Source organism: Eleginops maclovinus, chromosome 3, assembly GCF_036324505.1.
Source record: "Eleginops maclovinus isolate JMC-PN-2008 ecotype Puerto Natales chromosome 3, JC_Emac_rtc_rv5, whole genome shotgun sequence".
NCBI classification, from domain to species: Eukaryota; Metazoa; Chordata; class Actinopteri; order Perciformes; family Eleginopidae; genus Eleginops; species Eleginops maclovinus.
Genome location: NC_086351.1, coordinates 17,475,396 through 17,491,126, shown reverse-complemented (window position 1 = coordinate 17,491,126; position 15,731 = coordinate 17,475,396). Strand labels below are relative to the sequence as shown.

Sequence of the window (15,731 nt, the reverse complement as noted above, 5' to 3'; positions counted from 1 at the left end):
GAGCTCATTTTTCTTCCAGACATCCAGGGTTCAATGTTTTGTGTGTATCCAAACCTGAAGAAGTGTCCTTGAGCAAGACCGTTAATCTCCACGAGCTACGATATTGCTTTCTATGGCTTTAGATGCACTCTGAGGTTCAGGGGCAGGAGATCAAGCAGCTTATTCTCCTTGCGGATTATTATCACTGACACGTTTAAGTAACAAATCATCCTAATTAAGTATTTATAATATATTTTTGGCTATTTTCCTTCCAGAGTATGATCTTGAACCCTGTCAGGACCCGGGGAAGCCTCAGTTTGGATGGCACACGGGCTCCAGGTTTGGCATTGGTGACTCGCTGCCGTTCTATTGCAACACAGGATACCGTCTACAAGGGGCGAGGGAGATTGTATGCTTGGGAGGTGGCCGGCGCATGTGGAGTGCCCCTCTGCCAAGGTGTGTGGGTACGTGGTCAGCTGCTTTTTATTCCATTTCCTTTCCTGTTTGTGTATGTCTATCGCAGAATGTACACGGTTAGCCAGTGTGATGTTTTAAATGTTTTTGGCAAAGATGTGAACCTTTTTTAGACATCAGTGGAATTAGACTTACTTCAGTAGACCGTGATTAAAATGCAGACCTGTTATTAATACTAATGTGAGCTGCTAGGTTCAAACTACCCTTGGAGATCTCTTTTCCTTTGAAGGGTGCTCCAAGGGCAGTTTAAGGGAGTGGAGTTAAGGGACAATACCACTGCACTACTCACCACCCGCTACTCCCCTACCAAGAACCTCAATTACATTACTTGCACATTTAAATAGCTGGCTCCAGAGATCTAGTCATTTTATAGCAGAGTTATTGTGCCATTTAAACGAGTTGCCTTGCACCCTGTGATGAATGACCTAACAATACCAACCTCTAGCCGACCAGTTTAGCCCTGTGTTAGAAATAACTGCTGCTGGGGTATGAATTTTACATGATGCAAACACATAGCAAAACATTTATGGAGTGACTTCTTATGTTGGTAATGATGTTTAAAGTAAATATTCTCTTATTTGAGACGAAAACAAATAAAGGAATAATTATTGTCGTTGTGTTTGTTTGTTCTTGCAGCGGAGTGTGGATCGACGGTCTCTAACAACGAGGGAGTTCTTTTATCGCCTAACTATCCAATGAACTATGACAACAGCCATGAATGTGTCTACAGCATTCAAGTTCAGACGGGCAAAGGCATCAACATCACTGCAAGCACCTTTCAACTCGTACAAGGTGACATCGTCAAGGTAAAGACACAATGCTGTCACTCCTCTTTGTTGACAGAAAATAGATAACCAACAAATAAACAAAGGGCCTGGTTTAGGAACCACCATTTTGTCTTTGCTTAATTAATGTTGAAGCGTCTAATGCAGGTCCCTGTGCTCTTTTTTCATTGTGTACACCATGGGAAACGTAAAGTAAGGGATTTCATGGAAATAACCTGGCAGATTTACAAAGGTCAAACAGCAGCAAAAGCAGCATTCATTTGGATAGAAAGGGATTCATTTCATCGCTCAAGGGTATTTTAACTGTCTTAGAAAGCACTGCAAATGAGACACAAATGACTATGTAGTTCCCACTTCACAGCTGGAATGCACTCTTTTTGGGATGCAGATGTCTTGTCTAATGCTCCAATTAACAGCAATGTAGCCTACTATCAGTGTTTCTAGTAATAGAGTTGTGTAGACAGTAATCTCTTGTACTAAGTCGTTTTGTGAACATCTGAAATGTGAAAAGACATGCTTAGAGAGCCAAATTGACTTGAAGAAAGAGAAAAATAAAAAACGCAGAGAGGGACCTAGTAGTATTTCAAAGTAGGAGCCCAGAGCCATGTTTTTCCTCAGATGTCAATCATAAAGGATTAGGAATTAGGAAACCTGTAGGAATCTAAGCGGAATAGTTGTGCTTCTTCAAAAAAAAAAATTGAACGAGGCCTGTGGATACAAAAAAAGAAAGTTCTGTGGTAAAAAATGTATTCAAAAAAGGAAGATAAAAAAGCAATTATTTTAAGAAAGCATACAAATAACGTTTAAGTAGTTCACTCTTTTCTTTCAGAAGGTACTGATTAAAAACTGTCATTGGATTTAAATTCTAACCGAATATTCTATTTATAATTGGGTTCTCAGATCATGTGATGGTATAAATGGCATTGAGCACATGAAACAATCAATTTGTTTAATGTAACATCATGAATCCCATCTGCCTTGTTAGCTGTGCAGACACCCGGTATCAGATCAATGGGAAGAAATACCCCTCCAATCTAAATTTTACATCTCATCTAAGCTATTGGTTTTGCAATAGATGTGCCATATAAAACAGAGGATATACACTACTAATAGCTTCTTTTTAATTGTGTCTCTCTTTCCTAAGTATGAATAATTAATTCCTAATATTATCATTCGACTTAATTATGGGGATTTAATCCGCCGTATGGAGCAGAACCCTCCATCATGTTCTTCTTCCTTTTTGTCTCTGATCAGGTGTACGATGGTAAGGACGGGGCTGCCGCACTTTTAGGCTCATACACAGGCACGCTGATGCAAGGTCTGTCCCTCACCAGTACCTCCAACTATCTGTGGCTGGAGTTTTACTCTGACCAGGAGGCAACCGCAGCTGGGTTCCGGCTCATATACCATAGTAAGTCACTGCTCGTTTCCCTGGGGGAGGAGAGCCCTAAAGCTTTATCCAAGTGGATGAATTTAGCCTTACTTCAGCAGCCAGGCATTTCAAATAGCTGAATATTAAAGGAAGTTTTAATTGACCCTCACTCTGCTTCACTGTCATTCACTGTCAGGGTATCCATTAAACACAGCATGGTGTATCCAAGCCACTCCTTTAGCTTTTTCCTTTTCACCTTTTACTCTCCCTCTGCCTCTCTCTCTGTGAATCCATTTTCGCCCTTTTTTACTTTGCGCTTTATTCCTGCAATTAGCGTCCATGCCTTCCTAACTGTACCTTGTTAAAACAGGTGAATTATTGTTTGGATTGTTTGAAACCAGTGAGATTGTGTGTGCATGTGTATTGAACGTTTGGATCATTGCTATAAGTGGGCCAGTAATAGATGAGTTTTGTTGCTCCCCCTAATTGGCTTGCTGACTGTGTATTGTTGCTAACCGTTTCTAATTTATTGCTGTGGCGAGAGAATGTTTTGGTTACACTGCATTTTGCGGCCCAATTTAAAGTGTTTTTCTCTTTCACCTGCATTTGAGCTCCAGCAGGTTTTATGAGGTAGAATTCAAAACAGTTAGTTAGAACAGAAAAGGTCCAAGTGCAGTTTTGACATGAATAAAATAAAGGAAATCCGTTTTTAGCAAACTTACAGTAACAAGGCCCAAACTGGCAATTTTCAGTCTGTGAAATTACACTAAATATGCCAGGTAGGAACTGCTGTACTACAGTTTCAATACAACAGTTTTACAATGGTGAGGCTCAGCATTAATCATGGTTTTGGTTTTGCAGCCTGACAGGCCTGCCAAAATAATAATAAAATATACATTAATCAGCTATGTGTAGCCATTTACAACAAGTAATTAAGTTGCCATCAGCATCTTAAAGCAACAGCAATTAGTTCGGAAGAGCCTTTTGAGTTACAAAATTAGCCATAATTAAGTAGCACATAATTCGATAAAATGTCAGACTTTTTTCCAGAGAAGAGCGCAAGGTAAATGGCAGCAAACAAACAGCACCCTTTATCCACCTCAAAATGCAGTCTTTACTTGGTCTTTTCATCAAGAATGAATAGCTCTTTGAAATCTGGAGAGGTTTGAGTGATGTAAGAAATGCCAGAGGGCAAGGAGAAGGTGTGATATGGGCAACTCAAATCGAGTCTGAACATGAAACCTGATCATGTTTTCAGGACTCTTCTACCAGAAGTGCAGAGGTAATTTTCTAAATGTTAGCAGTAACTGCAGGAGATTTATACTGGGCATGACACTTGTAATACTGCCATAACATCTGGCATGGGCATGGACCTCGCTGTGAGAAGAGGCTGTAAATCAGCACTGCTGGGTTTATGTGCGGACACTGTTGCTGCATATCAGAACACTTACATTTAGTATCTGGATGAGTGGAATACATATAACGTGGTGGAGTTCAAACATGGCCCTCTTAAGAGTTATTGCAAGACGTTGACTTGTTTTTGGCTTGTTCATTTCAGTTATTTTGTATTACCCCAAAGTTACGAACGGATTGGCTGTTTTTCAATTGTGTTATACAATATATGTAACTGCCGCCATTAAAGGTCTCGTATTATGCTATATTTGAGTAATATATTGTAGGGCCAAAATAACAAACAGATCCCCCATCGAGGCATGCCTCATAACCTCTATTTCAGCCCTGTTCCTGAAGTGCTGATTCTGTGACTGTCGCTTTAAATTTGAGCGGAACTGAAGCTGCCCACGCCCCTTTGGAGCGTCATGCAGCTCTCCGTCTGAAGAGAGAAGTTTCTAACGGAGATTCTCAGCTGAAACACTTCCCAGTGTTTACCACTAGAGCAGTGATATTATATGTATTATATATACAGCAACTTTAAGTCCCTCCTGCAGACATCCTGCTGAATACACAGAAATACAGAGGTGCTGCGGAGGGGATTCAGCTCGCGACTGTAGATGGGGGACCATATGGGGGGTCGTGTCACGTTGGCGGGACATTGCCAGGAGTTCAATGTAAAGCCGTATAGACGTCATAACCGAAGCAAATCTGGATCAGCTCGTTTGTACCCCCGTTTTTAGAAATGTGGGTAAGGTGGAAAAGAGAGAGGGTTGTATTTTCTGACAGTTTGTGAGTCTCTTACACACCGGGGACACATATTTATGTATAAAACACATCAAGAAGTGCATTTTGCACAAAAGGCCACCTTTAAATCAGACGTTTGATTGTGAACATGTACTTGTGCTATTTGTCCAAATATAATCTTTTACTGCTACATAATATAATAAGAATGTAAGACTGGAATTGATTCTATGTTTAATCATTTTATTTTTTTAGTAGGTTTTTCGAGAGATGTTTTGAAGTTCAGCGAAGATTTTAAACATAACCAGCTCTCTGTTATCCAGTGAGACAACCCCATTTTGTAGATAAAAATGAATTTGGCACTGGTTCACAAAATGGCTTGCTAGAACTCATATTCTTACCCTGCCTTATAACCTTCTCTTGTGCCTCCCAATGTTCCTCGTCCAGGCTTTGAGCTCTCCCACTGTGATGATCCAGGTGTGCCGCAGTTTGGCTTCAAAGTCACTGACCAGGGTCACTTTGCTGGAAGTGCTATCACATTCGGGTGCGACCAAGGTTACACCCTGCACGGCAGTGGCATACTCAAGTGCATGACTGGGGAGAGAAGGGCATGGGACAACCTCCTGCCGTCTTGTATAGGTAATCCTTTCTGTCTCTAGCCGTCTTGGTCTTTTGTTAGTGCCTGTCTCTCTGTCTCAATTCACTTCTCTTTTTTCTCTCCTACTGGAGTAGTTACATTATTATTAAGGCCAGGCACGCTGTCAACTTTGCTCATCTACTGTAGGTGTTAATTGTAAGGATTATATGAAAGAAAAACGATGCTTGTGTTTTTGTTAGAGAATATAAGAAACTCTGATGTTTTAATATAAATCATTGATCTCTCTCTGTGTGTTCCCCATGCAGAAATGGCGGTATAGACCAATTGAGAACAATCTGAATCCCTATTGAATTTTTTTACGATTGTCATTGATGAGCATTCTTCCAGCACAGAGGCATAATTATCAGAGCATTCGTATCAGATTTGTTCTGGACATGATGTACATTCTTGGCTGTACTTTCATATTCACAACGTGCTGAGACGAAGAGACAGAGCAATGATGAAGCTATTACCTGCATGCTGCTAGAGCCTGGAAGGTGTTGTGAGGGAGTGTCTGTTTCTTGATGTCTAGCAGTGATGGATTAAGGTAAAAAATGATTTGTGAATTCCAGACGTGTGCAGAATTGCATTTTAAATGTGGCTGTGTCCTTCCACCTTTTTCAATGAACCACGTATTTATTCCTTTATGGGTAAAAATGGCTTAGCTCTTGCATTGTGGCATGTTCAATAACATCACAAAAAAGTAAACCAGTCTATTGATTAACTCTTAAACAGTGCTTGATAACTGTATGGTCAATATTAATAGTGAGCTTTAAATATGTGAGCTGAATGTAAAATGGGATTCCCAGCCATATCTCCAGGGTTACATCCTGGCTCCTGTCCAGGGCTTTTACATTTTCCCGTGTTAGAATACTGATGAAAGCCTACCACTGCGGCAATCTAATGCAATTTTCCTATTAATTAAGAGCAGTTTGTTCTGTAATATAGATAGCAAGAAGATAACCAGGGGAGAGACAACATAGATTGGATGATTTGAAAAGATTCTGTCAGTCATTAACATTTGTAGCAGTGTCCTCCCTGGGAGGCCAGACCCAGTGTCTATATTCTTCGGACACAGTCTTTTCAAAGTTAATTAATGGCATCATTAGGAGGCATACTTACAGACAATACAACTTTTGTTTTGCATCTATAAAGACAGGAAGTCCTTGCAGTCCCATTACCTGTTAGTAAAAGGAAATCATTTTCAGCAGAGCTTAACTGTTGCTCATTAGTCCTCATTGTAGACTGAGCTTCAGTGAGCTAAGACCTTGACAGCAGTTTTCTGTATTTCAACAAGCTTTTTAAGCTCTTTTTTGTGTATAACGTCTCCATTTTCTCATGTTTGAGTTTTTTCATGTATTGTATGTGTGTGTAAATGCAGCGGAGTGTGGTGGGAGTTTCAAAGGTGAGTCTACAGGGCGTATCCTGTCTCCTGGGTATCCCTTCCCCTACGACAACAACCTGAGGTGCACCTGGACCATTGAGGTCAACTCTGGCAACATTGTCAGGTAACTCGCAGTGCTCATGAAATATTGTAAAATGCTGTACTGTATATTTTGTACAAGACATTGTGTTTGCTACTTTCTCTGTATAACTGATGTATTCAAAACTTAAACACATAAAATATGAAATATTGACAGTAAACAGATGTGAGTTGGTTTGAATACATTGTCTAAGGTCATCCTAACTTGATCTGAATTACAAAGACAAAAATAGCTTAAATGTTTTCACAAGTCGTTTCAAAGTTCAGTTAGGATTTTAAACATGAACAATTCTCCTCTAAAGCAAGATGTCATCAAGAGAAACAGCCTGCAGCAGCTCCATTAAAAGTGATTGGGAGAGGGACTTTGTAGACACTGTGACAGCACCCAGAGGCACTTTCCCGGGACATGGAAGCATTTTTTTTTTGGTTGAGAGCTCCTAGTATTACTGTGAAATAAAACCCATCGGGACTTAGAGGTCGAGGTAAACATGGTATGATTTCATAAAGTCACAGCCACACATTCTTTGTCACAAGAGCCGCTTCAGGCTATCTCTTGATGAGATTGCAGATAAGTCAGTGCTATCATATTTCTAACTTTGGCAGGAACTGATTGATGATACCAAATTTCAACTCAAAATAACCGAAAGCAGGGGACACAGCTAATAGTTAGATCCCTTCTTTGAACTCAATTTAAGTTCAGCACTCATTTTACTTGCGCTCTTTAGAAAACTTGTTTTCAATATGCAAAATCATATCACATTATTCCCTGAGTAAATATAGTGTCATATAACTAGAGCCTATGATAACAATGTTTTGTGTCTCTCGCAGTCTCCAGTTCCTTGCATTCGACACAGAGGCGTCCCATGACATCCTGAAGGTGTGGGATGGGCCTCCGGAGAACGAGATGTCTCTGAGGGAGGTCAGCGGCTCGCTGCTGCCTGAAGGCATCCACTCCACTCTCAACATCGTCACGATACAGTTTGAGACTGACTTCTATATAACCAAGTCTGGCTTTGCCATCGACTTCTCCAGTAAGTATCTCCTGTTATTTTGTCATTTGCTCAGAGTAAGAGTCTCTTTGAGGAGTTGAAGTTTTTTGAAATATAATGATATTCAAACTGTCTCCATATAAAGTGTAGAGGTTGTCTATTTGTACAGACATTTTAAATGTTTATTCTACAGAGTATGCCAAGCATGTAAGGAGTATGTTCAAGGTTAATACAAAGTTGATTTCCATGTCTCCCAAATGTCAAATTATAAAGCTGAAGCGTGATTCATCTTTTGATTTGAATATTTCCTCATGCCCTGTGGATCCCTTTACATTTGATGTAACCTTTAACCATGCTTTGATGAGCAGTGAGTCCCAGGTATTCTACAGTTCACTGCTGTTAGCCTACTTAAGCAGACCTCATGTTCTGCTGATGAATAGTTTCCCAACCAAGTAAATACTGTAAGTACAGCAGTTCAACAACACCCCATGTATACTATGTGTGAGGGGTATACATTTTATTCATTACTCTAGTACACCGGCACGTAAGCATAATGTTGACATCAATTGCATCGGGACTCACTGCAGCTGATTTAAGTGAGAATCGATTCTGAAGAAGCATACAACACTTACAATTCTGGATTGCCCAAGGCTAGTGGTTTTCAGGATAGAAATCTGGTGTTAAGTGAATTTCTGAAGACCTTGTTCAATGAGTGACTGTTTATCATGGATGATACCTATGATGTTCCTTAGGATTGGAATTATTTTCAGTTTTCTACCAATTTGCTGTACAACTTCTACAGAAAAGGAGCCTTTTCCAGTTGAATTACTTTATCCCGTCAGTCTGACGATGGTTACACTAACATTCATTGTGTATGTAAAAATGAGGTTAAATTTTGTTTCTTTTAAAGTTGTTGAGTCATTTTTTGCACCTACATTTTCATATTAGATAATGGAATATAGTGTGGTGTTGTATAATGATCACACATTGTATGAACAAGGTATGATAACCATTTCCTTTTAATACTTTGATAGGGTTTTTTTTCAACATGTTTTTCTAGCACTTGTATTTAAGAAAGAAAGAACACCAAACTTCAATATACTTAACTTTTGAAGTATCTTAATAAAGTCTGTCTAGATGGGAAAATGTGAAGAATTCATCAGATTTGACCAGATCATTCCTGTACCTCTGGGCTCCACAGCTGTGCTTTAAAACAGATTAGGTGCACACAGCAGGATTCTGACTGATACCAGTGTTCAAACCACAGTTTCAGCTTGGCAGCTGTCTACCGTGAGATATGAACCTCCTTGTTTGTGTGTGCATGCGTGTTCACTCGTGCAGTCATTGATCCCCTGCTCTACATGCTCATGTGCGTTTCCCCCTCAGGTTCGCTGGCGACTGCTTGCAGAGATCCTGGTATTCCCATGAATGGTAGTCGCAATGGGGAAGGGCGGGAGCCTGGTGACTCGGTGACCTTCTCTTGTGATCCGGGATATGAATTGCAGGGGGAGAGCAGAATCACCTGCATCCAAGTGGAAAATAGATACTACTGGCAACCCAGCCCTCCAAGCTGCATTGGTGAGAGAGGGGGACATGGTTTGAGTTAGAGAGGGGGAGATATGTGGGGGAGAATGAGAGGTACATGGATGGAAGGAGAGGAGGGAGGGAAGTTTGTGGGATCAGAGTTACAAAAGAAAGATATTGAGAGCAATAGTAAGCATGGGAGTTCTTTATTAAGTGGCTGCAGCAGAAACTAATTCTCTCTCACTGATGTCTGAAGAACATGGGCAGGATAAACAAAACCCTTCAGATATGTTTGAGTCTGTGCCAACTCTTATGTGGACAAATCCACTTTACTAGCCTTTCAAAGACCGAGTACTCTACGCTACCCGAGAACAATGTCTAATTAGAGCTTAACAGCTAATTACTTAACAATGCAATTAGAAATAATTACACTAAGAAGGTCTAAGGAAACTGGGATGTTGCTGCCAACAGGTCTGAGGTTTTGTTTCCTGGCCATAAAAGGCCTAAGTATTTGTAGGTCTCGCTTTGCAATCATAAGATTATATGGCAAGTCTCTATGAGTGGAAACTTGATTTAAATGTCAGCTTTATTTTGAAGGCTTAAGAGCAATATGCTCGTCATCATGTTACTAAAAGTTCTTCATAGTGAAGCAAGCTGGCAGTTTATTCATCAAACTCAAAGAATGACAAGTAAAGCTTTCTGTCAGGATTTAAGGTTTACAGTATCCTCTGACATGCTGAGGCACTAAAAATGTCCTTTTAGTCATATAAATATAATCCATCCAACTAAATCATAGAGCATAAATGTCCATTCGCACTATTTAATTAAGTTGTCTTAATATCTTGTTTGTTTCTCATCTGACTCAGTCCCAACAAGATCTGAGAGTCATATATCAATGGTAGAAAACATCAGCAAGATGATTAAGAAAGGAGCAATAAGCAAGCTCAACCAAAGATGTTTGCTGCAGGTCAAGGACACGTTTTGACGACTGCCTCCACCTCATACATCGATTCTTCCCTTTTCTTCTCTCAAGCTCCTTGTGGTGGAAATGTAACTGGATCTTCAGGATTCATCCTCTCTCCAAACTACCCAAATCCCTACCCACACAGCAAAGACTGCGACTGGCTTATTGCTGTACACTCTGACTATGTCATTTCCTTGGCTTTCATCAGGTAGGTTGAGCTGCTTCAATGGCAATTTAACATTCTTTAGTTTCTTTAGTCAAAATAACAACATTCAATTACATTATGGTGAAACTGGAAGTCTTAATATCCAGATGAAATTTGGAAAAACATACATATTTTGTGACAGTTGCTTTATTTACTCATTAGAGCAAAGGTGTTCGATACATTCCTCACATATGTGGATCACGCAAGTTCATTCATTGGAAAGAAAAATGATATCCTTTAAGCACATGGTCCAGTAACGTAGACGTTAAAGCTTTCCTTTAACTAGTGCTATGATTGTAAACTGTCGGAAACAAAATGGAGTCAGTTCATATCATAGTGGATGCACAGCGGCTCAGGTTGTGCCTTGGAATTGCCTGTTTTCTGCAGTGGAACCAGCTATAACATCATGCTATTGAGCAAGTTGGCCGTGTGTGTAAAGCAGAGGACCTGAGCTGGAGTCCAGGTGTGTTGGGAGATAGGGGGGGAGCAGAAGTGCCTCTGCAGATACAGTATGTAGAAGGCAGCTCTCCTGCCACTTTGCTGGAATGTGGTGAAACAAGATGTTTTTAAACTGTGTATTGCAGGCAGAAGTGTGATAAGAGTGCATCATATTTCCTAGGCTGAATCACACTCAGACCATATGCTTTACATTATTAATTGCAATCTAAATATGTAGCAGCAATACTGGCAGAGCAAACTCACAGAGGGGCCTGAGGGCACTTTTCATGGACCCTGTTGCTCCTGACTGGTTTTTTTTCTAGTCTTTTTTATGAAGAGCTGGAGAAGCAGCGTACATTGCCTTTATCTGCACTCCCACCCACTTTCCCTTTTGCTCACCATGTTTCTTTTTCAACTTTGTCCTTCAAAACAAACATCTAACAGAGTTAGCACAATGCTGCTTTCTCCCATGGGAATGCCAAATGAAAAGAGAGTTATGATTTTAAATTGAAGTTGCCTTGATCCAACTCAAATGCAATTATCTCCAAGCTATTTACATTTTTGTCATAAACCATGCTCATTATTTTGAAAACAAATGCGCTGCTCTCTCTCACTGCGGCATCTGATTTGATATACGGCGCTACAATATGAAACGATCTTTTCACACTGTATTGCCATTGCCGTCTGGGAAGATTTTGTGCCAGCACTGTCACAACAATTTAATCTCTTCTCACCTCTTAGGGGAGATATCTTTTTTTATCTTTTTGTCTTGAGATGCAAAACAAATCGCTTGGCATGACTCACTCCTAGCACTGAGGTGCACTCTCATTTTGCAGCCCTAATGCATTCCAAATCTCACATACAATCTGGTGGTTAAGATTGGGCAAAATAATAACTCTTTTGTCTCATTTATGTGTTTCTTTCATTTGTAACAGCTTCAGTATTGAGCCCAACTATGATTTCCTGTACATCTATGATGGGCCAGACAGCAGCGCTCATCTGATTGGCAGTTTCCAAGACAGTAAACTTCCTGAGAAGATTGAGAGCACTTCCAACTTCATGTACCTGGCATTTCGCAGCGATGGCTCTGTGAGCTACACCGGCTTTTATTTGGAATACAAAGGTAGACAAATACATTTCTTTTAAACAGAATGTGTTCATAGGGATTTTTGGTGGAAACGTAAATACATGAAACGTAAACATTAGGTTTTCAAAGTTTACTACTCTACACAACCACTTTTTCTAATGCAAGCTGTGAAAATAGCCTATATCTATTTCCACAGTCTTTAAAACAAATTAAATACTGTTAAATTAAATCAACACTTGCAGCCTGATTAACTATTTAAGCATATTTATTAGAAAAAACACTAATTTTAAACACTTCTGACTATTCTACAAGCTTTGTTCTTTTGATTGGCAGCAAAACTGCGGGAGGCTTGTTTTGATCCAGGGAATGTGATGAACGGCTCTCGAATGGGTACTGACTACAAGCTGGGATCTATGGTGACATTTCATTGTGAGGCTGGCTACCTGCTACAGGGCTACTCCACTCTGACTTGCATCATGGGCAACAGCAAGAGACCAGAATGGGACCGAGCCAAACCAAGCTGTCAAGGTGAGTGAGAGGCAACACTTCTAGAATAACAGAAAGCCTGAGCAGCAGAGAGCTACAGATGTTTGGTCAATATTTGATACAATGTGAAACTGGGACTCTGCTGTGTCAAAATGAGTTTATGTGCGGTGTACACATCCATCACAAAAAGCTAGATTTGGAGGAGAGAATCATTTTTTATGGATGTAGATCATTTATTGTTCATTTTAAAGGATGAATCAATTAAAAATGAACACTTAGAAGACACACTTTGTTCAAGGCTGGTGTGGCCATTACACAAATGAAAAGCAGGGAGTCTATTCATTTGGTGTGGACTGAACTAAAAAACAACCTGTGTGTGTGTGTGTGTGTGTGTGTGTGTGTGTGTGTGTGTGTGTGTGTGTGTGTGTGTGTGTGTGTGTGTGTGTGTGTGTGTGTGTGTGTGTGTGTGTGTGTGTGTGTGTGTGTGTGTGTGTGTGTGTGTGTGCATGCGTGTATGCGTGCGCGGAGGGTAAATAGCATTACATTTCTAATATTTGAGAAACTAAAGGACATGACATAGCTTACCAGAGCTTGAAGCTCAAAGAGGACTCAGCACAGTTTAACGTGAGCCTGCAGATGCTCATTCCCAGACGGCAGTCAATGCCAAGAGTTGTAGGAAGAAACAAGAACTGCAAAATCCTTCTGCAAAGTTATAAGAAAAGTTGATACCCTGCATCCTTTTAATGAGAATTTAGAAACATTTAATGACAGTTGTCAGTGCATAAAAGCAATTTAAGTCCCTCCAAATCAAGACTTATAGTCAACGTAACAATCATGACAGTGCTGTAAAAAAATGCAATATGGATTTGAATCATGACCTTTAAATCGGAAGTTAAATCAAACTTTGGATTTCAAGAGAAATGACACCCCTAGTATATTCAGACGGCTTGAGAAGAAAACTCTTTAATAGCTAAACTTTCCGTTGATCTAAGCAGTGTAACTAGCTTGAAGGAAATGGAGTGTGAACGAAAGCAATGTAAATATATTCATGATATACAGTGGGGCAAAAAAGTATTTAGTCAGCCACCAATTGTGCAAGTTCTCCCATTTAAAAAGATGAGAGAGGCCTGTAATTTTTATCATAGGTATACCTCAACTATGAAAGACAGAATGAGAAAAAAAAATCCAGGAAATCACATTGTAGGATTTTTAATGAATTTATTTTCAAATGATTGTGGAAAATAAGTATTTGGTCAATAACAAAAGTTCATCTCAATACTTTGTTATATACCCTTTGTTGGCAATGACAGAGGTCAAACGTTTTCTGTAAGTCTTCACAAGGTTTCCACACACTGTTGCTGGTATTTTGGCCCATTCCTCCATGCAGATCTCCTCTAAAGCAGTGATGTTTTGGGGCTGTCGCTGGGCAACACGGACTTTCAACTCCCTCCAAAGATTTTCTATGGGGTTGAGATCTGGAGACTGGCTAGGCCACTCCAGGACCTTGAAATGCTTCTTACGAAGCCACTCCTTCGTTGCCCTGGCGGTGTGTTTGGGATCATTGTCATGCTGAAAGACCCAGCCACGCTTCATCTTCAGTGCCCTTGCTGATGGAAGGAGGTTTTCACTCAAAATCTCGCGATACATGGCCCCATTCATTCTTTCCTTTACACGGATCAGTCATCCTGGTCCCTTTGCAGAAAAACAGCCCCAAAGCATGATGTTTCCACCCCCATGCTTCACAGTAGGTATGGTGTTCTTTGGATGCAACTCTGCATTCTTTCTCCTCCAAACACGACGAGTTGAGTTTTTACCAAAAAGTTCTATTTTGGTTTCATCTGACCATATGACATTCTCCCAATCCTCTTCTGGATCATCCAAATGCCCTCTAGCAAACTTCAGACGGGCCTGGACATGTACTGGCTTAAGCAGGGGGACACGTCTGGAACTGCAGGATTTAAGTCCCTGGCGGCGTAGTGTGTTACTGATGGTAGCCTCTGTTACTTTGGTCCCAGCTCTCTGCAGGTCATTCACTAGGTCCCCCCGTGTGGTTCTGGGATTTTTGCTCACCGTTCTTGTGATCGTTTTGACCCCACGGGGTGAGATCTTGCGTGGAGCCCCAGATCGAGGGAGATTAGCAGTGGTCTTGTATGTCTTCCATTTTCTAATAATTGCTCCCACAGTTGATTTCTTCACACCAAGCTGCTTACCTATTGCAGATTCAGTTTTCCCAGCCTGGTGCTGGTCTACAATTTTGTCTCTGGTCTCCTTTGACAGCTCTTTGGTCTTGGCCATAGTGGAGTTTGGAGTATGACTGTTTGATGTTGAGGACAGGTGTCTTTTATACTGATAACGAGTTCAAAAAGGTGCCATTAATACAGGTAACGAGTGGAGGACAGAGGAGCCTCTTAAAGAAGAAGTTACAGGTCTGTGAGAGCCAGAAATCTTGCTTGTTTGTAGGTGACCAAATACTTATTTTACCGAGGAATTTATAATTAATTCATTAAAAATCCTACAATGTGATTTTCTGGATTGTTTCCCCCATTCTGTCTCTCATAGTTGAAGTGTACCTATGATAAAAATTACAGGCCTCTCTCATCTTTTTAAATGGGAGAACTTGCACAATTGGTGGCTGACTAAATACTTTTTTGCCCCACTGTACAAGGCACTGACGACGCAAGAAGGTAGGCAACCTTTTAATTTTAATTAAATTCTTTACCGCAGTGTTTTATTCTCTGTTACTAGAAATATAAAAGGCAAAATGTTTGATGGGTCTATAGAGTATAGGTCTGCAGGATTAGTTTATGGTGAAACAAACAGTAGTTGAGGCAACCTCATAAAGTGTTGTGGAAAAGTAGACAATTTTCTGTAGGAATTTTATAGTTTTAACAATGTGTTGCAAAGAACACAAAATATAGCACATACAGTGGGGCAAAAACGTATTTAGTCAGCCACCAATTGTGCAAGTTCTCCCATTTAAAAAGATGAGAGATGCCTGTAATTTTCATCATAGGTACACTTCAACTATGAGAGACAGAATGGGGGAAACAATCCAGGAAATCACATTGTAGGATTTTTAATGAATTAATTGGTGAATTCCTCTGTAAAATAAGTATTTGGTCACCTACAAACAAGCAAGATTTCTGGCTCTCACAGACCTGTAACTTCTTCTTTA

At 40.2% G+C, this 15,731-nt stretch overlaps 1 protein-coding gene across 1 annotated transcript in view; it reads left to right on the top strand.

Annotated features, from left to right (window-relative positions):
* The window catches only part of LOC134862319 (CUB and sushi domain-containing protein 3-like), a 199,550-nt gene that overhangs the window by 73,038 nt on the left and 110,781 nt on the right, over window positions 1–15,731 (top strand). Inside the window, exons 21-30 of the mRNA XM_063880172.1 lie at window positions 255–443; window positions 1,090–1,259; window positions 2,493–2,649; window positions 5,191–5,382; window positions 6,762–6,888; window positions 7,692–7,894; window positions 9,239–9,430; window positions 10,410–10,548; window positions 11,919–12,106; window positions 12,404–12,598. Of these exons, the coding sequence (XP_063736242.1) occupies window positions 255–443; window positions 1,090–1,259; window positions 2,493–2,649; window positions 5,191–5,382; window positions 6,762–6,888; window positions 7,692–7,894; window positions 9,239–9,430; window positions 10,410–10,548; window positions 11,919–12,106; window positions 12,404–12,598 (1,752 nt within the window). The remainder of the gene's footprint in view (window positions 1–254; window positions 444–1,089; window positions 1,260–2,492; window positions 2,650–5,190; window positions 5,383–6,761; window positions 6,889–7,691; window positions 7,895–9,238; window positions 9,431–10,409; window positions 10,549–11,918; window positions 12,107–12,403; window positions 12,599–15,731) is intronic.